The sequence below is a fragment of the Perognathus longimembris genome, chromosome 1 (assembly GCF_023159225.1).
Source record: "Perognathus longimembris pacificus isolate PPM17 chromosome 1, ASM2315922v1, whole genome shotgun sequence".
In the NCBI taxonomy this organism is placed as follows: domain Eukaryota; kingdom Metazoa; phylum Chordata; class Mammalia; order Rodentia; family Heteromyidae; genus Perognathus; species Perognathus longimembris.
In genome coordinates this window covers 79,029,631-79,053,536 of record NC_063161.1, presented here as the reverse complement: position 1 = coordinate 79,053,536, position 23,906 = coordinate 79,029,631, and the positions used below count along the sequence as shown (strand labels likewise).

General features: G+C 50.2%; 1 protein-coding gene across 2 annotated transcripts in view; it reads left to right on the top strand.

The window, feature by feature from the left end:
• Dnaaf5 (dynein axonemal assembly factor 5) overlaps positions 1 to 23,906 on the top strand; it is a 34,783-nt gene that overhangs the window by 625 nt on the left and 10,252 nt on the right. Inside the window, exons 2-7 of one of the 2 annotated variants that reach the window (XM_048330677.1) lie at positions 1,281 to 1,465; positions 5,273 to 5,397; positions 5,883 to 6,001; positions 15,324 to 15,556; positions 16,940 to 17,152; positions 22,097 to 22,240. In XM_048330677.1, coding sequence (XP_048186634.1) covers positions 1,281 to 1,465; positions 5,273 to 5,397; positions 5,883 to 6,001; positions 15,324 to 15,556; positions 16,940 to 17,152; positions 22,097 to 22,240 — 1,019 coding nt within the window. The remainder of the gene's footprint in view (positions 1 to 1,280; positions 1,466 to 5,272; positions 5,398 to 5,882; positions 6,002 to 15,323; positions 15,557 to 16,939; positions 17,153 to 22,096; positions 22,241 to 23,906) is intronic. The other variant, XM_048330688.1, reaches the window with a different exon arrangement.

The window sequence follows — 23,906 nt, the reverse complement described above, 5'->3', positions numbered from 1 at the left end:
CCCCTCAGTGGCCCCAAACCCACTCCGGGTGAGCCCCGTGGTCCATGATTTCCCTAGGGTCCCAGATCCACGCTGCTGAGCTCCCCACTCTTGTCAGTCCTAGACCCCCAACTCTTAACCCGACGAGCCTGCTACGGTTCAGTACATTCTGGTGACCGCGCAATCAATCCACTCTGGTGACCTCTCCTGGCAAACTCCAACCCAGGCTAGATGAAAGAAAGCCCGGGGACCCTAGCTACCTGCCCAAGTCCATCGGTGCGAGTTCCTCTCCGGAACTCTTTCACCTGCCCCGATTCCCAGAAAGTGCAGAAATTCTTTTTAATGAGACAATTCGATGACTGTTATGGAAAAGATTATGAAACTGGCTTGGAGACACAGATCAGACCCTCCACTTTGTCCTTGTTTCTTTATTCCAGCCCCACATGTTTCTTTGGAATGGGCCACTGTCGTCCTTAAGTAGAAGGAGGCTGCCTTTCTCTTCCCTTTTAGTCCAAACTCTGTCTTTCCAACAGCTCCATCTGGGGGCTGGGACTATGGCCTAGTGGTAAAGCGCTCATCTCGTATACATGAAGCCTTGGGTTCGATTCCTCAGCTCAGCACCACATATATAGAAAAAGCCGGATGTGGCGCTGTGGCTCAAGTGGGAGAGTGCTAGCCTTGAGCAAAAAGAAGCCAGGGACAGTGCTCAGGCCCTGAGTTCAAGCCCCAGGACTGGAAAAAACAAACAAAACAAAACCAACAGCTCCATCTGATGAGGACAGTCCCTCTGTCTCAAGCTGACTAGTGTGGAAAGATCGCTTTGTAAAGAAGGGACATTTAAGCTGAAAATCTATGGCCAAAAGAGAGCCAGCCTTGAAAAACGTGGAGGTCAACCAGAGTCCTGGAGGGAAAGGTTAAGGGAAGAGGCAGCAAGGACTTCCTAATTATCATTGTGGGCTTTTCGTTTTATGCCAGTTCTGGTACTTGAACTGGGCTTTATGCTCTTGCTTGGCTTTTTCCACTAAAGGCTGGCACTCTGCCACTTGAACTAGTCCTCCACTTCTAGCCTTTTGCTGGTTAATTGGAGATAAGAATTTCAGACTTTTCTGCCCTGACTGGCTTCAAACTGCAATCCTCAGATCTCAGCCTCATGAGTAGTTAAAATTACAGTGCCCTGTTGTGGTTTTTTTGTTTATGTTGAATGGCCAGAGGAAGATGGCCCTGTGGTGGTGGCTGCAGTGCTGGGCTGGGGTGAGGCTTGTGGGGATGATCTGGTAACCGGTGGCCTTCCTATCCTGCAGACCACTTCCACATGCAGTCGGAATCTCTGATTGGCCCCCTGATGCAGACCATCTCCCACCAGCACTGGAAGGTCCGGGTGGCTGTCATTGAAGCCACAGGGACTGTGATCCAGTTTGGCAACGGGAAGTCTGTGGACGACGTTCTTTCCCACTTTGCTCAGCGGCTCTTTGATGATGTCACTCAGGTAACAGGCTTTCCCTGCCAGAAAGTAGGTCCCATCTCCACCAGGAATCTGATGGTTGTCTAGTTGTAACTGAGTCGTTTGTCTCTTCTTCTCAAAGAACACACCACACCCCCTTTCACCAAGTGTGAGGGTGTCTCTGTCTCATATCTTGAGAAACTATGGGAAATTGGACTGGCTGTGTGTAGGGGGTAGTACTGGCGCTTGAATTCAGGGCCTTATGTTCTCACTTGGCTTTTTCATTCTACCATTTGAGCCATGCCTTCCGTCTAGCATTTTGCTGGTTAATTGGAGATAAGAGTCTCACAGACTTTTCTGCCTGAGCTGGCTTTGAGCCACAATTCTCAGATCTTAGCCTCCTGAGTAACTAGGATTACAGACATGATTCCAGCACCCTTCAAAATTAGTTGCTTTAACTTTAGCATATTTGTTACTCATCTTCCCGGGGATTATACCTGTAACTCTTGTCTGTTCAAAGGGATTGGGGGGGGGGGGGGCAGTTGTAGGGCTTGAACTCAGGGCCTGGGCAATGTCCTGTCCCTGAGTTTTTTTGCTCAAGGCTAGCACTGTACCACTTTGAGCCAGAGCTTCACCTCCAGTTTTTAGGTAGTTAATTGGAGATAAGAATCTCACAGACTTTCTTGTCCAGGCTGGCTTCAAACTGCAATCCTTACATCTCAGCCTCCTGAGTAGCCAGGATTACTGGCAGATGGACACCTGGCTTCTTGAGCCAGTTCCCAATGGGACAACCAGAGTTGGCACTTGTCTGCGCCATACACCAGGTGTCTGTATCTGTGCACCTCCTACTCATGCGGGGAGCAGGTCACCAGCTTCACTCACTTTACACTGTCCTTAAACCCATGCTGGCTATGGGATTAAGAAGTGTATATTTATATCACATCAAGACACTGATCATATGTTGTTTATTCCCTGAAGCTCCTGTTAGCTGACTGTAAACTTGGCTACCTTATGGATGAGACCCTATCTCACACCAGGGACCTCTACCCTAAAACTACTTACCTACATCTTTCTCCTGACTCAGGATCATACAGCCTGTAGGGTTTGGCATCTGTCTTATGTCCTTTGCGTGTTTTCCATATTTATAGACATTGTGGTGTGTGCCAATGCTTTGCTCCTTTTCATGGCTGAGTAGTATTTTTGCTGTGAGCATGGGCCACGATTGTAGATGGCCACTTGTTTCCATCTTTGAGCTATTGTAATGCTGTGTGAGTAGAGCCATGTACATGTGTTTGTGTCTTATTTCTCATCTTTGGGGTAAAGCCTAGGAGAGCAATTGCTAGGTCACACCATAGATCCCTAGTCAGTGTAGTCAGGAACCACCACAAGGTTTCCCATGGAGGCTGTGTCCTTTCAGTTTCCACCAGCCCCTCCATACCTGTGGTGCTGCTAGGATTACAGTCATCTCAGGGGGCATGGCTTCCATTTCCCTAGTGCGAAAGGCATGCTCATTGCATCACTGCTTACCATATGTAACATTAGCCTTCTCCCCTCATTTTTCCTCAGAATTCGCATGATGTGGCATTCAGTGTGTGACTCACAGTACAGTGTATGTTCCATTGACCACGTGCACAGGCAACTCAAGGGACCTGGAGGCTGGGAGCACTGGCTTGCAGCTTCTATTCTGAGGCCGGCAGGGCAGCTGGAGGGAGGAGGCTTGTGTAGGTCCACAGTCAGGTGTAGGCTGTACCTGCTGAGGAGGGAATTCCACTTTACCCAAGGGCTGGGCTTCAGTGAAGCTGTGCTCCAGGGGTGTTGGTGTACCCCTTCAGTCTCCCGCCATCTGTGTGGGTCTTCTACAGTGGCATGGGGGGGCAGAGGTGCTGGGTCAGCACCTACAGTAAATAAGACCTGGGCTGCAGAGTGCAGTCCTGGAAGCAAGGCCGAGAATCCCCTTCCAGTGAGGGACAGCAGCCGCTGCAAAAGGGAAGGGAGTGTCCTGTGTCAGAGCCAAGTCATTGCCCACAGTATGTCATAACTGTTCATGATGTATTGTGTGAATGGTGTGACTGTAAACAGTGTAGCCAGGTGTAGCTAGATGACTGGAATTACCATAATTATATCTAGAACACCTCTGTCTGTAGCTCTCTGGAGGTCAGGCCATGTGTCCATAGCTTGCTTTGTATCATCAGCAGTAAGAGTTTGCTCAAATGGTGCAACCCCAGCCTGGGCTCCCAGGCTGGTGGCTGTTACCTCTACCATTGGGAGGGAGGAGTTACCTACTCTTTCACACCTTTGTACGTTATCATTAATAACACCTTGTGTTAGCCTGTGATGATAACAATGACACTTTTAAATAGTTCAAGACTCACAGCAGGGTCCTGGGGCTCTGTGCCTGTGGCTGCCTGCCCTGGGTTCTAGTTACGTTGCGGGGGGAGGGGGACAAAGAGAGAATTAAGGACTACTAAGTTCTGGCTATGTAACCAGTACTAGGCCTAGTACTCCCTGCTCCCTAACATCTGCTCCCCCCAGGAGCCCAGTGACTGCCCTCTTTCTTATTTTGTAGATGGATTGAGCTTCTGGGGGGTCAGGGCACTGGCCTGGGCCCCACGCTAGCAGAAAGGGGCTGGGGAGGATTGGTCTCTGCCTCCTGCTGGAGCTGGGGGTGGAGGTGGCGATGGAAGAACTCCACCCTGAATGCATGTGAATAAATGTTGAGTGGAACTGGGCACCATGGTGGCTCACTCCTGTAATCCTAAACTACTCAGAAGGCTGGGATCTGAGGATCCAGGTTTAAAATCAGCCCATGTAGAAAAGTCTGTGGGCCTCTTACCTCCAGTAAACCAGCAAAAAGCTGAAAATGGAACTATAGCTCAAGTGGTAGAAAGCCAGCCTTGAGCAAAAAAGCCAAAGGAGAACAATCAAGCCCTGTGTTCAAGGGAGGGGAAAGGGGAGAGGTTGAGTGGATGCTGCTGATGCCCACGTGTTACTAATGCAGGAAGAGCCTCCCTTCCACACTCCAGCAAGGGCACCGCACAGGGTGGCCCCTGCCTTGTCAGAGTGGGCTTCCTCATTGTAGAGCTCCCCAGGATCAGGTGGCATTTTCTGAGCCCCTTCTATGCTGGCTTCTTCCTGATCTCACCTACTTCCCTCTCCAGGCTCTGCACCCAGGGTGAGTCAGACACCTGGTGTGGGTGTGGGCTCTTCCCGGTATTGGGTGAGGCCTGTACCCAAGCTCTTCCCTCAGCCAGTTGCAGCACTGGGGGCTCTGTGGCTTCCCCTTTTGTACTTGGGGCTCAAGGACCAGTGGCTGTGCCCTTGATTGTCACTGCAGCCTCTGAAATGACCCAGGGTGGGACAGGACCCAGCCTGGCTTGTAGACGTTGACAAGGCAGATGGCACATGGGCCATGTGACCAAAGCATTTCTGGGGTCCATAGAGGACCAGGCAGAGGATGGAGGATGGGTGAGGGAGCCATGGTGTGGGACCTTGGGCTTGATGGCCTAGGACCCCTGAGCATTCATTAGTGTTGTGGTTACTGTCCCCTCTCTGGCCACTTATACTCAGTTTCTTTCTTTTTTTGTTGTTATTAATTAAAAAAATTTTTGACACGGTGTTGTGCAAAAGGGGTATAGTTACATAATAGGGCAGTGTGTACATTTCTTGTGATATCTTACACCCTGTTTTTCTTTCCCTTCCCTAGATCAGTTAGACATATATACAATACACAGTGTATCAAAAACATATACAGTATCCATGTGGCCTACGCCAACAGAAATTCACTTAGGACTTTAAATGTATCGTCAACAATAGAGTTTGCTTATTACACTGGGTTTCTTTTCTTTGCCTCAGGTCCGGCAGGCAGTGACGTCTGTGGTAGGAGGCTGGCTCCTGAATCTGCGGGACCGCTATTCCTTCTTCCACAAGCTCATCCCACTGCTGCTAAGCAGCCTTAGTGACGAGATGCCTGAAGTCCGGTAGGTGGTATCCAAGGCCAGGAGGGTGGGTCTTCCCCTGGGGATGCAGGAGGCACACCTTTGCCATCTGCTTCACTGGGAATCAGGTGGGAGACCAAGTTTGCCATTTATAACAGTTGTGTTTCAGCTTCAGGAGCTCCTGCAGAAGCTGAGACCGGACACATGGATGGGTTCTGATCTTTAAGATAGTCTGCATTTCTTATGTTCTTGGGCCCCTGGTTAGACATTGTGCAGTCAGTTTGTGGTCAGAACATTGGAGTGGGGAGCTTACACGCTCTCCCCTTGACACCGGGCCCAATTCCTTCCCCCCCGCCCCCCTACTCCTTTGCTCCTTGCTCAGCAGGAGCCATCCTGAGGCCAACACACACACACACACACACACACACACACACACACACACACACACACACACGGCTTGGTGTTGGGGGAGGGGCTCCATGCAGTGTATTAGCCTCATCACTGGCCCCCTCCTGCTGTTGCTAAAGGCAGTTGGCTGCCAGCCTTTGGGAGAAGATCGGGCTGCAGTGGCAGAAGGAGAATGAGGAAGACCTGAAGGACAAGCTGGACTTTGCCTCGCCACCCCCACCCCACTACCCCCCACAAGGTGAGTGCTGGGTGGTGGGGAGAAGGGCTGGGAGGAAGGTCTGTATTCACTGGGGAAGGAGTTCCTGACCCTGAGGAAGCCTCTGGCTCTGGATGCCTGCTCAAGTCAGGCCAGCTCCTGCGTCCTGAAGGTGGCAGGAACCCAGTCTGCAGGTCCCAGAGAGGACGCCTTCTCCCACTGGGCTACAGTTCCCTCCCTCCTGGGAGAGCTAGTGCCCCCCGCTTCCTGGGCAGGCACAGACCTCTGTTCCCAGCATCTTCCAGGACCCTGGGAAGCATCCAGAAGCTTCCTTACAGTATAAGGATGTGTTAAGCTGGCTCCTGGGAAGTGTTGGCAGAAGGTTGGGACATGGAGGGATGAGAATTCTGTCCTTTCAGCAAAAAGAAGCTGAGCCCTGAGCAGGTTCCAGACAAAGCGAAGTCCTCGCCTTTCCCTGCACTTTCCACAACCAGCATCCCATCTGCCCGGGCCTGGCCTTATCCCAGTCACAACCTGAGTCTCGTGTGTGGGCCCGTTAGACTAGCCTGCTGGTCTGGGCCAACCCTGTGTCCCTGAGGAAGGCCCCCTTCTCTCCCACTATGGCCTGCCCACCCCCCTCACTCACTCTCACAGAGCATGTTTGGCAACTGTGTAGCATTTCATATGGTAGAGACAGGAAGTAACAACAGTAACGGAGGTCTTAAAGTCAGGAAGGGCAGGTGGGGAAGGGGGTACACCCCCAGGCACCCTCCTACTGACCTGGGCACTGGGGAGGCTGCAGATAGTGGATGCCACTGCACATGGTGAAGCTGCCTCTTTTGTTCTGTGTTTGCTGGTAATTTGGGGCCATGAAGGTGCTGGCCCTCTGAGGTCCACACTGCCCTCCCCTCTGACCTGTGTCTTTCTGCTCAGGCAGATTTGCCATACTGTGAAGCTGATGCAAAGGAAGCCCTTCTGTTCTGGAATAGGTACAAACCTATGTTGGCAGCCCATCTGATTTAGTTTGAGAACACACTGTCCTTTTTAAATGTAGAACTGAGATGTAAAGGGAAGTGTATGTATCTATTTTGAAAGCACCAAGGACGCTGTTGGATGCTAAAGCTTTTCCCACCCGCTCTGTTGGCACCTCCTACCTTCACTGCAGATCTCAGCTGGGTTCTGAGCATCAATCAGTGGTGGTTCTTCACAGGTATGCCGCCGGCCATCTACTTACTGAGCCATTTCTCGGTCCACAGGAGCCCAGCAGTGCCGAGTGGCCCAGGCTGGCCTTGGAGGACAGGGAGTTTCTGTCCTTGCTGGTAGACACGAGGTCACCTCAGTAGATGCTGCTGCAGAGAGGGATGGTGACAAGTGCTGTGGTGACTGGACCAGAACAGAGGAAGGCCCCTGTGCACATGCTTATGTGCTTACATAGCATGCCTCTGTGTGTGTGCATGTACATGGCACCTGTGCACGCATGCACACACCCCGCTGTGTGCACCAGCCCCTGGTGAGGGCCCCACCCCTCCTCTCCTGGGACAGAGGCTTCAGCCTCTCTGTTTTGGAGTGAGGTTGAGGCCATGGGATATTTCTGACTCATAGTCACTGAAGTCTGGTTTCTTCTGCATTCTGGGGCTTACACGGTGTAGTTATTCTCAGAATTTTTTGTTTGAACTAGAGAAGAATAAATTTAGAATTTAATTACAGTAGTTAGTGAGATAGGCACTAGATTTCATTAGGCTTTCGGCATTCTTCCTCTAAAATTACTTCAGTGTGCCAAAGAGAATTTTAAATGTGATTTCTCAGGTTGATTTTTGCAGTATCTCCAGTGTCGGACCATGTCCCTCTCTTGCTCTGATCCTCACCCCAGCTTCATGTTGCTGCCTACAGCCCTGGGCTCTTGTCTTCCCCAGGTGGCCATGCTGCAGTAATGATGTGCTCTGTGGCCTGTGAGCTTCAGCCCGCGTGGCCTCTGAAACCAAGGTGGAGGAGGGCCAGGGGATCATGACGTCCCTGACATCTGATTCCCTGGCAGCCACCTCTCCCAGCTTTCTGGTGTTTGGGGGAAGCGATGCCCTGGTAGCCTTCACATGCTGCCTGCACTAGAGGGCCGGCCACTGGCAGCTATCACCAGCCTGGACGCTGAACTGTTTGTTTCTAGGTGGTCACAGGTAGGGCAGGCATGGGAGTGTCTTGTCTTCTGGGTAGGTGTAATAGAATTGTATATGTCACTTTCTAAGCTGGCCACATCATTTGGCAAACTGCCTGCACTGTTTCATGTCTGCCCTTAGTTGAGGGTTTCAGTTGCCCTGCCTTTGGTATCTTGGAGGTGCTGGGGTGCAGTAGTATCACTGCACAGACACTTTAATTTGTGTTTCCCCGATAACATATAACTAGTGATCTTTCATGCTTGCTTAAGTCTTCTTTGGTTAAGTGATGGTTCAGGTGTTTGCAGCTCATATGGTGGATTGAGGTTGTTTCCTTACTGTGGACTCTTGAGGACATCTTAGCTCAATGTTCTGCGTCTTTTCTCTGGCACCTGCCTCAGAGCGCTCCACTCACACTGCAGGCTCTGGTGCCTACACCTTCTTCTCCTGTGTGGCCCTCACAGAGAGCCTTTCCTTGCTGCCACCCACCTCGTTCCCCACCGAGCCCATCCTGTGCTGATCTCCTTCCGAAGGCAGGCCTGTCTCCTGGGTGTCCCACACCTGCAGCCAGTGCTGAGGTTGCTGTGTCCTCTTGTGTGTGCAGACCCTGGGACTGTGGTGGGTTCCCAGCCTGGAAGGGTGAACAGATGACCCTGAGTCACGCAGCTGGTCACAGCTGGATCCCCACTCACCATGCCCACCATACACAGAGGATGGATTCTCCAGCTCAGGCTTCCCCTGCCTAAGAAAGTGAGAAAGACCTTAGGGCGTGGGCTCTGGTTCAGCCCCTAGTGCTGCCAGAATAAAAGAGGTGGAAGCAGAAAGCCCACCACAGCTGGCCCTTAGCTGAAGGAGTCCCAGTGTCAGGCCCTTTACAACACCCTTCCTTAAAACACTATAACAGATGGGGTGACAGGAAGGATATCATTTATTGCCATTTTTCCTTGGACAGAGTGCCCCCTCTATGGGAGCCTCAGATCCATGCTTGACTCATCTGCTCATTGTGCTGCCTGAAGTCCTCGGGTGGGTCATTGTGGCAAATTGGCTTCTGCGCTCTTGCTTCCTTTGCAACATCTTCCTGTTGCATGTTTCCTGATCAGGCCTGGATGCCAGGGGAGGTGTGTCTTCTGCCAGCGAGTGGCTGCCAGGCCTTTTTACCAAAAAAAGAATCCTGTTCTACAAGTAAGTAGGATTCCCCCGATCTGTCTCACCGTGATGGAGAGCGCTTGGCATACGGTGCCTCTCTCTGCATGGTGTCCTGTCTGCTCTTGCATACTTGTGCTTCAGCTCAGCGTGTGAAAAGCTGAACTAGTTGTGTTGTGCTATCCATAGGCTTGTATGCAGAATGAAAAGTCCCATGCAGCTTTGGAGGAGGAGTGGCCAGAGGGTGAAGTGATCTAGGGGTCACCATCCATGCAGCGCCACACTCCACACCAAAATGTCTCCATTGCTCAGTCAGCTGGCAGCTTCCCCATATCCGGTGTCCTTCCTGAGTGTTTGCAATGTTTTTTAGTACATGGTGGGTCAGGCCTGCCACCAGTCATGGATAAGCAAGCTAGGAAGTTCATGACCTGTCTGGGTGTCTGCAGTTAAGTTACTCTTAGTATAATTGTGTAAGAAAATGATGTTCCATATGCTCCCAACTCATCTTCCTCAAGACTTTGCACTGGCAGCCTCCTGATGTGTGGGGCAGATCTTGGCAGGTCCCCAGGCTCTTGGTTGCACCAGGGACCATGCGCGTGTGTTTGGAGTGCCTGCTACTAGCCTACCAAGGGCCCACAGGATCTGTAATGGAGCTGTGGCTCAGCATGCCACAAAATTGCCTTGGGTTAGAAAGGAATCAGGTGGTAGGAAAAGTTCAGGTAACATGTCCTTACACGGGTTGGACACTGCACTGGGAAGGCACGCAGCACTTGGGAGCCGCTCGCCCTCAGCCTGAATTCTTTCCATCACCCGTGTTGATAGGGCTCTGTACATACCGACAGGTTCTTCAGCTGTGACAGGCAGGTGTGTTGCAGCCTTGCAGCACACGCTGTGAGCATGTCCTGCGGTCGCTCTGTGTGACTGTGCCCCTCTGAACTGCATACCAGGTTTGGTCTTGGTCTTTTTTTTTTTTTTTTTTTTTTTGCCGGTCCTGGACCTTGATCAGGGTCTGGGCTCTGTCCCTGTGTCTCTCTTTGCTCAAGGCTAGATCTCTACCACTTGAGCCACAGTGCCACTTTGGCTTTTTAAGTCTCTAATCTCACCTCATGGGAAGATTATGTCCACACTGGCAAGGAAGAGCAAGGGTTGTCACTGATTGCAGAGGCCACGCCTGGGTCTCACAGCTACTTGCTGGACCATTCGTTTGGAGGTTGATTCTGACTGTTGTGAGCTGAGCCTGCACTGAGTGCGCTCTTGTCCTAGGATGCCATCCTGCTGGACAGCAAAGGCTTTAGAATCTAGACCAAGCTACCAGCAGAGGAAGGGAAGCTCCCACTCTATAGGGATCCCACCTGAAACTGAGCCCAAGAACCCTCATACCTTGCCCTCAGCTCAGAAACTACATAGTGTGAACCTAAACTCCCCACCTCCTTCTCTCCTCTGTGTGTTGTGCTTTCTGCATTCCCTCTGCCTAACAATGGAATCCTTGCACTCCTCACCTCTACTGGTAGCTTTTGGCAGAGTTAGGTAATGGCTTTCAATTATGTTTCAACTATGAAGATAAGGCAGCTTTGCAAATATTTGCATCTCTTTTTAAGGTTAATAAATAAGTGTCTTAATTGCAGTTGTCCGTTTGTGTTCTACCCTGGTCAGCCCTGGGCAGGGCGCTGGTCATTTAAGTTGTCTGTCTGAGCTCTTTGCTGGCTGAAGTGCTGCAATTATGTTTTCAAAGAGAAGATGAATAGATGGTGGCCGAGCTTCCCGGGCCCCTGACCTGGCAGCTCTGGACTCTGGACTTGGGTTAATGATTTGTTCAGACTGTACGGTTTACCTGTGCAGACTTGCAGTCTGGCAGAGCTGCAGCTTCTAACAAGCTCATTAATCAAAACACAATCAAATCTGGGAAGGAATTTGGATGTGAGGGATCTGAAGCCCTCACGCACCGCAGGGCAAGGGCAGATGGTGGGCCGCTTTGCAGAACAGCAGCAGTTTCTTAGCATGGCGCCCGCCACACCTCCAGCCCCTCTTCCCCAACAGTGGAAGCCCAAGACATTTCGCTAAGCCCCCACAGTAGTATCTGAATGTGGACATCTTGTATGTGCCAGTGGGTGAGGGGTGCCCAGGCCACACAAGAAAGGAGACCATCGTGTGCCCCAACACCTTCTGAGGGCTCGTGCAGGGAGCCCGCTCTGTAGATGTTTCTAGAAAAATCTACAATCACTGGAAGGAGGTCATTGGCTACCAGAGAACCTCGTAGGCATTGGAAGGGCTTCTCAGTGGGGCTATGGTGGCTGCACAGCTGTTTGTGTGTACCACTCTCCCAGCTGAAGATGAGTGTATGTATCCAGCCACAAAAGGGCACCCATTGAGGCTGGGGTCCATTCCCAATCCGCTTATGCTCACCGTCGGTGTGGAGGACTCCCTCCCAGGAGGGGGCTGAACCTCATTTGCCCTGTTGCCCCGATTCCTATGACGACTCACCAGGGGCTGGGCCTCCACAAGGATGCAGGTGTAGTGAGGCCGACCCTCGCTGGAAGGCGCACAAGGAGGCAGATGGCCTGAGGACTGCAGTGTGGAGCCTGAGATGTGGCTATGGAGGGGAGCCTAGAGTGTCCTTTGCGGAGCCACACCTTTGCCAGGTCCTAGCTTTCCACAGCCTGAGTCTTCTGTTTCTGTCTCCTTGGTATATAGCTTCACCTAGAAACCACTTGGAGACATGGAAGGCACCCTTAAGGTTTAATTGTCAAATCGGTAATTTTGTAAATAACCACTTTGGAACTTTTCCGTATGTTTAAATTCACCTATAGAAGCCAATCATTGAATTTAGTGTGGGGTGCAGCATACCCTTTACTTTGAGTAGCAGAGTTTAGACAGAAAATGGAATCTGCCCTTTGACCCAGAAATTCTTCTAGGAGTAGGTGTCACTTGTTGTGTCTAGGGTTGCCCTTTTTTTTTTTTTTTTTTTTTTTGGCCAGTCCTAGGCCATGAACTCAGGGCCTGAGCACTGTCCCTGGCTTCTTTTTTGCTCAAGGCTAGCACTCTGCCACTTGAGCCACAGCACCACTTCTGGCCATTGCTGAGGAATCAAACCCAGGGCCTCATGTATACGAGGCAAGCACTCTTGCCACTAGGCCATATTCCCAGCCCCAGGGTTGCCCTTTTTTTGTGCTGGTCCTAGGGCTTGAACTTGGGTCTTCATTTTGACTATCCTTGAACTTTTTCATTCAAGGCTAGTTAATGCTCTACCACATGAGCCACAATTGGAGATAAGAGTCTCATGAGCTCCTCAGATCTCAGCCTCCCCAGTAGCTAAGATTACAGGTGTGAGCCACCAGTGCCTGGTGTTATGGCTGTTTTTGTTGGGGTGTGTCTTTGTTTTCTATGAGACAAGCATCTTGCTGTGTAGCCCGGGCCTTCCTGGAACTCACAATCCTCCTGGCTCAGCATTTGGAGTGCTGGGATTTCAGGTGTGTGTCACTCCACATATAAAGACCTCCCCCAAAATGCTGACCTCATACTTCGTAGGAGAATAGATTGGTACCATTCAGTGCCACATTCAAGGGTGGTAATGTCCATAATCCATGAATCAAATGATTCTGTTTTTAGCATTTACCTAAACTAAGCAATCAGGTGTATAAAAGATTTATGTAACAAGATGTCCATCATAGTGATAATTATTTTAAAAGTTGGAAACAACTGGGCCAATCAGCCCTGAGCCCCGTCTCCTGGAGGTAGACTGTAGTGCAAGGCTCCTTGTGGCCCTCAGGGTCGACTCTGGCTGCACAGAAGCACCCATATCTGTACTACCCAGTACCACAGCCCCTGGCTGCAAGCCTGTCAGCACTTACGTGCCGTCAGCATGACTGAGCACTGGATTGTTTATTGTGTCTAAGTGTGATGAACTGAAGTTTGGACTGCCATATGCGCTGGCAGCTGCCATGCTAGAAAGCTCAGTCCAAGAGCAAAGAGGGAACTGGCAGGCACTGGAGAGTGTTTCCGCTTTGTGATCCTGGGAGGGTCCTCCCTTGCAGTGCGAAAGCAACCTAGACTGTAGTAGTGGATAAACACTGGCTGTGTCGTAGTAAAACTTTATTAATAAATGATCAGTGGGTCAAATTTGTCTCCTGAGCCACAGTGCTGATAGCTGGTCCACAGGAGTGTTACAACAACCTACTGCATTTACAGAAAAACAAGCATTGGAGCCAAATGCATAGTACAATTTGAGGGTTTTGTTTCCAGTATTAGGGATTGAACTAGGCCTGGATACTCTCCCCTAACATTTTGCTCAAGACTAGCACTCTACCACTTGAGCCACAGTGTCACTTCTGGCTTCTGGTCCATTAATTGGATATAAAGATCTCACAGACTTTCCTGTCTAGGCTGACTTCAAACCTTGTTCCTTAGACCTCAGCCTCCTGAACAGCCAGGATTACAGACGTGAGCCACCAGCACCCAGCTAGTTCAGTATCTCTTTAGAAAATGCCTCTGTAGGCTCTGGTTCCTGATTTTACAACATGTATGATAGGTATTGTCAGGAGTATTTTTGTTTTGCTTTTAAATTGTGACAAGCTAGTTAAGCCAGCAGGTTGCTGGACATGATGGTGACCCCTTATTATCTCAGCTATGCAGAAGGCATATGTAGGAGGATTGCAGTCTGAGGCCAGCCCCAGGTGTAAACGTAGAGACCCTACCTGTAAAATAACCAAGGCAAAAAAGGACTGGGGGCATGGCTCCAACCGTAGAGCTCCTACCTAGTGAGTAGGAGACCCTGAATTCAAAACCCCAGGAATACACACACACACACACACACACCAGAATTTAGGTCTTCAAAGTCTAATTTTTTAGGTAGAAATTCACAAACTGGTTCTAAAGAAGAGATGGAAATGCAAAGGCCCTGTGATCGCCAAACCTTGGAAGTGAGCAACTCTGAGTGCCACCTGTCCTTGAGGTTTACCACAAACTGCAGTGGTCAGAGAACATACATGCGCGTGCGCGCACACACTACACACACACACAGACACACACACACTTGGTTGGGCAAGGGCAGTTTCATGGAGAAAGTGTAGGATTTCAGCCTCTTGTGTATTGAATTTGTGATCCACACCTTATTAGTATGTGCGCTCAAGATGTATAGGCTGAGCCTGTGACCTTAGCCTGCAAAAGGCCTTCTTATGTATATACTCAGAAGCCCACTGCAGAGAGAAGACTAAATGGAGTGGCACCAAAATTGGAAAAAAAAAGAATGGAAAGAAAGGCTAAAGGCTGAGAAAATAGCAAAGTTATCCAGAGTTCACAAAGAACTCTTAGGAGTCAATAAAAAGAATCTGGTTTTTTAATGGGGAAAATATATTTGAATAGCCATGTCACCGAGTAAGGTAATATGAGCAGCAAATAAGCCCAGAAAAGATGTTCAGTGTAGTGTTAATATTAGGGAAATGAAGGTAGTAAACCACAGAGAGACACTTGGACCCTTGGTCTCTGTGGATGAGCTGGGCAGAGTGGGATTGCCCTCTGCTGGCCGGAATGTGAGGTGCAGCCACCTCAAGAGAAAGAGGTCCTGCTGTTGATCTGGCCATTCCAGCAGGGCTTGAACTTGGCCCATGGAGTTTTCTTGGTTGTGGCTGGCACTCTACCACTTGAGCTATGCCTCTGACATTTTCTGGCTAATTGAAGATTTGGAGTCTCATGGACTTTTTTTTGCCAAAGCTGACTTCAAACTATGATCATTAGATCTCAGCCTCCTTAATAGCTAGGATTACAGCTGCTTTCTTTCTTTTTGCTAGTACTTGGGTTTGAACTCCTTTCCCTGCCAGTAGCTGCTCTACCACTTGAGCCACACATTGACCCTTTTTGCTTTTGTTGTTTTTCAAATAGGGTCTTGCTTTTTGCCCAGGCTTTCCTTAAACCACAGTCCCTCCCAGCCCCATCTCAGCCTCCTGAATAACTAGAATTATAGGCATGAGCCATCAAACCAGGCTGACATTCTGATTTTTTTTTTTGAGCCCTGGGTGCTTTCATTACACCTTAAACAACAAGCACCTGAGGCTAAGTCTGTGGCCTCTCTTCCCTCCTAGAGATCCGCCCTGGGCTGGGCTGCCGGGAGCTAGTCTTCAGGAACCTCTCCAAGGTCCTCCCTGCCATCTGTCATGACATCACCGACTGGGTGGTAGGAACCAGGGTGAAGGCCGCACAACTCCTGCCTGTGCTGCTGCTACATGCGGAAGACCACATCACCCAGCATTTGGAGATCGTCCTTCGAACCCTGCAGCGGGCCTGTGCCGACGAGGAGAAGGCTGTGGTCAGCAACGTGAGTGCCCCATCCCTGGTCAGGGGACAGGTGTGGGAGCTCAGCCTTCTGGGTGGGCAGGTCTGAGTCATGACCACTGCAGTTAGTGCTCACATGTGCTCCTGGTGACCCGCTGACTTGCCTCATATGCAGGGAAAGCCTTCCGTGCATCCCTGAGTGCGCTCGGGCATCCAGGTCATGGACTACCAGCCAGGCCTCATGTCTGCAGAGGTGCAGAACTGACCTGGGAGCCCAACATCCCCAGTACGGGCACCTGGGACCCTTTCCCGCCACCTAGGGTGTGACCAAAGTGGCTGCTCAGGAGTGTCCTGAGTCCATTGGAGTCTGGGTTCCTCGCCTTTTCCCACTCCCTGGCCATCTCAGCAGGTGATCAGCATGCCACAGGCAAGTGGATGGGAGCAGGGGGCCCCGTTAAACCTCGCCTTCCCGGCCACAGCACCCCAGGCTCATCCCATTCCAGAACACAGCCTGCACTTTGGAGACGAGCAGACACTTTTCACTTGAGGCTTAGTTGCCATTTACAGTTGTCTAGATCCTTGTGTGTGTGTGTGTGTGTGTGTGTGTGTGTCCTGAGGATTGACAGCAGGGCTTTGGAGCTCTTGCTTGGTTTTAAGGTTACCACTTGAGCCATTGTTCTGCTTCCGGCTTTTTGGTGGTTAATTAGAGATGAGAATCTTTCTCAGATTTGTCTGCCTGAGCTGGCTTTGAACCTTGATCCTCAGATCTCAGTCTCCTGAGTATCTAGGATTACAAATGTGTGCCACCAGTGCCCAGCTTGTCTAGAACCTTTTTGTGCAGGACCTAGCTTTGATTTTTAGATATTTTCTTATAAATGTCTTGAACTTGTATATTCCCCACAGAAGAAGTGACTTGACTTTAGGTCTCAGTGTCATTGTGGGAAAAATAAGGAGAGCCAGCAGTGCCCTATGAGCTGGGCACCATCTACCTACCTGGGTCAGCCCCTGTCGGCTCTAGGGCACTCTCCCACAGCACTTACCTGCTCCTCTTCTCTGTGATCCACCACCTGGGGGCGGAGGTGGGGGGCAGGTCATGGATGGAATCAGACAGTAGTGCCCTATGGGGTTGGCTGTCTTCATAGGCTATCTCTGCATCATCCTTGGGGCTGCATAGGAGATAGGAGTCATGCATGGAGGAGCTGGGTTTAACCACGTATCAATAAGAAATCTGTCTCAGGTGTCCCGTGGAGAGTGTGAAGCAGGAAAGCCATGGGACACAGCCTCCCACAAGGTGGGCATGTGCCTCACTCTTGCTTCTTACTTGCCTTAAACCTTCTGCCATGAAGCCTGGGAGACTGGAAAAGCTGACGGAGGGCCCGGGGACCTGTCAGGTGCTTCCTGGCTCTCACTTTCCCGTGTCTGTCAGTGTTTAAGGTCTGCAGAGCTGGTGGGGACATTTGTCAGCCCGGAAGTGTTTCTGAAGCTGATCTTGGCCATGTTGAAGAAGGCGTCCTCCTCCTCTGTCCTCCTAGTCCTCGCTTCAGTCATTCGAGGATGCCCACGAGATGCCCTCCAGCCACATGTCAAGGTCATCGCCTCCGAACTGGCCCAGCCGCACATCTGCCAAGGTTCTGAAAATGTAAGCTGGTACTGCCACAGGGCCGGCCACAGCAGCAGGTAGAGGGCATCCTGGGGTCAGAGACAGCAGAGCATCTGTCCCTGTCAGTGGCTCTATGGTGTAACTGCCAACAATACAGTGATGGGGCAGCATGCCCACCACAGCCCATGAGTCTCCTTAGCAGCGCCCAGGACTGATGCCGGCATCTTCTGGCTTTTGAGCCTCTGTCTGCCCTGTCCAGTACTGAAACCACTACCCTTGGATGGCTCTTTTAAGTTACTGAAAGTTATTGTAACTGGGACTGGCCACAAGGCAAGTGTTTGGTAGCCCTATGTGCCCAGTGGCTATCTGGTCAGTGTCACGTGACAGCCATGTCCATGTCCATTGATGAGGGGGTTCAGCTAGACCGTGCTCCTATGGGTGTCATACACTACAGAGGTCTTGGGCTCACAGCAGGGTTCTGAGGTGAAGGACAAGTCTGCCCATCTTTGCTGTATACAGACAGTGCATCCTCAGTTGTGGACCTGAGCTGGCCTCTGTGTAGATGGATGGCTCTTAGCCTCTGAAGTCCATGCTTAAAACAACAGCCTGCCCACTGACTTGCCAGGCGAGCTTCATTTTAAATTGAGCGGCAAATCTAGCTTTCATGACCCGAAATAACTCACCACGGTTTCCAATGGCTGTTTTGTGTGGTGTATTAACCTTACCTCCATGCACTTAGACATCAGACATACCCCCTGGGGAAGCAGCTGTGCCTCAGTGGCCAGCGTCCTGCACCAGTCTCCATAAGCTCAGCAATGCACGGCTTCTGGTATTTATCAGCAGCTGCTGTGGTGCCAAGCCAGGCTGGAGGGAGGAGAGTGGCTGCTCCAAGGTCTCTGTCCAGCCTTCCTCTACCTCAAAGTGAGAGGCATAGAGCTCATGATTCTGTATATAGCTAAATGCTGGCTTTTCCCAGAACCTGTTTTTGTATTTGTTTTCACTTTGGTGGTACTGGAGTTTGAACTCAGGACCTTCTACTTGCTAGGCAGGTGCTCAACCATTTGAACACCATCCCTCAGCACTTCTTTGCTTTCCTTATTTTTGAATTGGGTCTTCCATTTATGCATGGGCCTGCGTCTTATTTACTCCAGAAGCTGGGATAACAGGCACCCAGCACCTTTCATTTTATTGAGTGAGATGTGGTCTCACTGAGTGTTTGTCCAGGGTGGCCTTGAACCTCAGTCTTTCTGATCTCTGCTCCACATAGCTGGGATTAGAGACAGGCACTTGAACACCTGTCCCAGAATCTGTTTTCTAACAAGTTACCTGTTCTAAAAAAGCTCTGTACTTTTGATCTTGAATAGTTCTGATAATTATTTTGATCCTGTGAATAGACTTGTAGGCCAGAACATTCTACTTCTAAAAGGGTACAGCTTGCAGGTGTGTACATACAGGTGTTTAAATATGTCGTTTACAAACTTAAAATCAGAGGAAACATCATTTCATAATCAATTACTGAGAGATCAGTCTGTGTTTGGCTCCTTCTGGATCATTCAGACAGACCCTGAGGGTGCATAACCCTCCCCCTGCTTGCCTTCCTCTTCCGAGGCCTCTAGCCTCAGGCCAAGGAACCAGGCACTGTAAAAACCTTGGGCTGGTGTGCTTTGTTATTCCTACCTTGACAGACTTGAATGTTAGGCAAGCAAGGACAAGCATGACACTATCCTGTCAATCATGGCTGTTGTGAGCCTCTGCTTCCAGCTTTGTGTCCTGTCACTTAGGAAGCACCTGTGTTTCCCGGGTCTGGTGCTCAGTAGCCCTAAAAACAAGTTCAAAACGTCCTTCTAGAGTGAGCTCAACATTTTTTTTTAAATCCTGGACTAAAGCCAGAGTTGGTGCAGACCTTTTCTGTGCATGTGTCTGGCATTGCCCTGTGGTTGTGGGGGCTGCTTAGTCAGAAAGGGGCTTCCCCGGGTTGGGGGTGGGGGGCACGCACTGCACCTGGAGCTTAGCTGGGGAGACCTTGATCCTCAGTTTGGGCATGTGTGTAGTGACAGGTCACTGGAGTGAGGACACAACAGCTCATTCATTCTTTTTTTTTTTTTTTTTTTGCTAGTCCTGGGGCTTGATCTCAGGGCCTGGGCACTGTCCCTGAGCTTCTTTTGCTTACTGTATCACTTGAGCTCCATTTCTGGCTTTTTCTCTTTATGTGGTACTGAGGAATTGAACCCAGGGCTTCATGCACGCTAGGCAAGCCCTCTACCACTAAGCCCATTCCCAGCCCCAGCTCATTCATTCTTGTCTGAAGAAAACCTGAGATATTCAGGGTTGACATTGCCCTTCATTGAAATAGAAAAGTCTGGAGCATTTGCTCAAGTGATTTAGACTTTCCTGACCATCACCCTGCCATCTCTTTTTGCTCTCTGTGGGGCCACTGGATAGCTCTGGTCAGCAGAGGAAGCCATGGACACAAGTCCTGCTCTTTCCTCAGGTGTGGCAGAGGTCAGGCATCTGGTTACAGGCCAGCCTAGGCAAAATGTTTGTGAGACTCATCTCAGCATTCCAGCTGTGGTGGTCACATCTGTCATCTCAACTTCCTGGGAGGCATGGGTAGGAGGATCACAGTCCTGGCCATCCTGAGCAAAAATTGGAGGCCCTATTCAAAGAGCAACTAAAATGATGGGAACTCTTGGCACAGACCTATCATTTCCAGCTATTCAGGAGGCTGAGATCTGGGGATCCCAGTTCAAAACCAACTCAAGCAGACAGATTTGGGACATTTTACCTCCAATTAACCAGCAAAAAGCTAGAAGTAAAATGGGGGGAGTAAAATGGGGAAGCTAAAATGCTAGACCCTGAGCTCAAGCTCTAGTACTAGCATTAAAAAAATAATAATAGGGGCTGGGGATATGGCCTAGTGGCAAGAGTGCTTGCCTTGTATACATGAAGCCCTGGGTTCGATTCCCCAGCACCACATATATAGAAGACGGCCAGAAGGGGCGCTGTGGCTCAAGTGGCAGAGTGCTAGCCTTGAGCAAAAAGAAGCCAGGGACAGTGCTCAGGCCTTGAGTCCAAGGCCCAGGACTGGCCAAAAAAAAAAAATAATAATAATAATAATTACTAAAGAAAAAAAAATGGCTGGGGATATAGCTCAGTGGTAGAATGTCTGCCAAGCAAGCTATAGGCCTTGAGTTCAAACTCTAGTATCACCAAAGGGGGGAAAAAAAAGATGCATCCCTTCTTACTGAGATGATGACTCCTTAGATTTACATCCTAGGTCATTCTAATGTCAGCCAAGACCATGCCCTTAAGTCAGCGGATTCTGGCCATCAAAAACTGGGCAGGGGACAAAAGTGAGAACTGGAATAAAAGCCCTTGAGAATGCTGGGTAGGGGGTTGCCCTGTGCACTGCCGGCTCCCTCAGCCAGGCAGTGCCTGCAGCTGGTGGGGAGGGGTCTGGAATGAAAGCAAACTCAACTCTTGACGCAGTGGGGCCTTTGTCTGGGTCACATGATTTATGTCACTGGTGTGTTGAGTCCTGAACTTTAGACCTGGTTCAGAAATTGAGGAACCTTCTGTTGTCTGGCCGTGTAGTTACAGAACTTGTTTGAACTAGACTCCTATTAGTGAAAAAGAGACAGTATGTCCTTCTGGCCTGGGTTCTTTTCTATTTATAAATTACAGTTTTAAATTACAGCAGCCCACTACCCTGATTCCTTCTGTACTTTATAAAACCTACATGAAGTAGCCGTGTCAAAGGGCATTGTAAGAAGCACGCCAGGCACTGGTGGCTCATGCCTGTAATCCCAGCCACTCAAGGGGGTTGAGATCTGAGGATCTCAGTTCAAAGCCAGCCTGGGCAGACATGTCCCCGTGAGATGCTTATCACCAGTAAACCATTCAAAAACTGGAGGTGAACCTGTGGCCCAAAGTGATAGAGTGCTAGCCTGGGCACTGTCCCTGAGCTCAAGCCTCATAACTGACAACAACAACAAAAAACAGGGCTGAAGATATGGTTCAGTGACAGAGCACATGCCTAGCAAGCATAGGCCCTGGGTTCAAACCCCAATGTCACACAAACACACACTCACACTCACACAATAAAAGGTATTAGACATAAGCCTTAGAAATTCTTGGGGCTGGGGGCTGGGAATATGGCCTAGTGAATATTGCCTCACATACATGAAGCCCTGGGTTTGATTCCCCTGTACCACATTAAAAAAAAAAAAAGCCAGAAGTGGCACTGTGGCTCAAGTGGTAGAGTGCTAGGCTTGAGCAAAAAGAAGCCAGGGACAGTGCTTAGGCCCTGAGTCATAAGCCCCATGACTAGCAAAAAAATTTTTTAAAAGAAAAAGAAAAAAATTTGGGGGTCCTTGACAGCATATGGCTGCTTCACAGGGGTCTGCTAACCCCCTGCCGAAGCCAAGAGTGATGGTGCTTGACCAGTCCTCTGGCACATAGCCAGCAAGCTTCTGTGTGTTGGGTGGGGGCGAGGGTGGGGGAGTTGTGGTTTGTTTTGTTTTGTTTCATTTGTAGTGCTGGGGCAGAATCCAGGCCCTGCCATGTGCTGGACCAACAACCTCTCCCACCAAGCTGCCTCCTCAGTGCATTCTTGGAACCATAGAAGTTTACTTTTAAGTTTGATCTTACAGTGTCACTTTTTTTTTCTTTTAATTTGGGAGGCATGGGGAGAGCTTAGGTATTTTTTAAAGTAAAGGTCCTTTGTCATGTCACTTGAAGAATACTCCACTGTGCATGGCTGATAGGCACTCTGCAAGCAGAACTTCGAATACACTGTCAAGGATTTCACAGATGTGAACCCTTATCTCCCAGTTGGTGTTCCATTTTCATGGTGGACGGACTTGGGTCACACCTAGTGACCTAATGGTGTCGTGGCTTCTCAGCGTCTTGCTGCACACACGGGCCATACATTGAAGGGTACTGGGGTGATCACTGCTGACTGCCTGCGCTGGTCTTTTCCAGGACCTTTACCTGGAGAACCTGCTGCTCTGTGTCCAGGCTCTGGTGTCCGTGTGTCAGGAGGACTGTGGTGCCAGCAGCCTGCAGCTCCTGGAGGTGCTGGTAATGATCATGGCTGTGTCTGGTGCCACTGGCCTTGAGGACAAGGTAAGGAGATGGAGAGCTTCCTGCCTTTCTCTCTCTGCAGGAAATATCTGCTATAAATCTCCTCTGCACTTGGATTTCAGGCCTGGGGCATGCCTGGCTAGCACTGATGAAAGAATTTAGGACACTTGAGATGAGTCAGTCATGAGGGGCCTTAGGGGGGGCCCTCCACCTGCAGATGTGTCTTGGTGTCTACAAGTGAGGACTGCTTAATCTTGGCTGCCTGCAGCAAAGAAGCAGAGAAACCAGATCTTCATGACCCTTGAGCCTGACCCCTGGGGTTTTCCAAGCCCGCCCAGCCCGTTCTGCTACAGGCTGTCCTGCATTCAGTGAGGCCCAGCTTTACCCAGTTATTTCTGTCCTGTCGGCTCTGTATTTTTCCTTTAAAATCTCTCAGTCTCTCCCTGGCACCAGTGGCTCACACCTACAATCCTTAGCTACTCAAGAACCTGAGATTCGAGGATCAAAATTCAAAGCCAGCCCTGGCAGGATTATCAATGAGACTCTTTTCTCCAATTAACCAGCAAAAGCCAGGAATGGAGCTGTGGCTCAAGCGGACATCACCCAAAGCCTGAGTTGAAGCCCGAGGACTGGCACACACATACATATACACAAATCTCTTAACCTCAGGCTCCATGGGCTTCAAAGACTCTGGTTGTCACTGCTTCAGTAGCCTGGTTCTCCTCCCCTCCTGTTCTTGGGCAACCCAAAGACTTAGTCCTTTGGGACTCAGTGCCCTGTGTGGCTCTATCTAAGGAAACCTGCCCTGGAAAAGGTTATTGCCTCCCTCTCAGGATATCCTTAAAATTCTGTTTCACTTCTGTCTTGGGGAAACCATCTTTGCAAAGGGCTCTTTCCTTTGCAGACTATCACCAACATGGCCATAAATACTAGTGGGTGGTGGCTGTGATGGAGAGGAAGGAAGTTGAGTTCCATCGGGGACAGGGAGCATAGGATTTCCTCCACTGCTTAATTAGCCCCTGGGGAAGCAAGGTGGAGAGACGGCTGGCCAGCTCCCCCGTGTAATCGTCCCTCATCCCGGCTCCCTGGGTTCCCTCCAGAGCTGTCCAGGGGGTGTTTACCCACAGAGTAGATGGGGCAGATGGGGCTGAAGAGCTGAGAGAAGGGTGAGGGGCTGAGGGGCTGGGGATGTGGCTCAAGTGGCAGAGCACTTACCTAGTATGCACAGCATATGTTCAATGCCCAGTACCACTAAAGGAAGAAAAGGATGGGTGAGGACAGCCTTGGGGAAACAGTTTGTTCAGTTGTAATTCTTTTTGGGTTTGGGTTTGGTTTGGTGTGTTACATTTGTGCTTCTGGACATGGAGCACAGGATCTTGCACATGTTACACAAACAGTTTACCTTGGAGGCATACCCCAGCCCAGTCTAGTTTATTTTTTGTCAGTTGTGGGGCTTGAACTGAGGGCCTAGGTGCTGTCCCTGAGCTCCTTTTCCCAAGGCTAGTGCTCTACCACTTTGAGCCCAGCCCCACCTCTGGTTTTCTGGAGGTTAATTGGAGATAAGAGGACTTTCCTGCCCTGGTTGGCTTCAAACCATGATCCTCAGATCTCAGCCTCCTGAGTAGCTAGCATTACAGGTGTGAGCCCTTGGCGCCTGGCTCATTCTTTAATTCTATGCATAATTCTATGCTGGGGTCCTCCTGCTTTT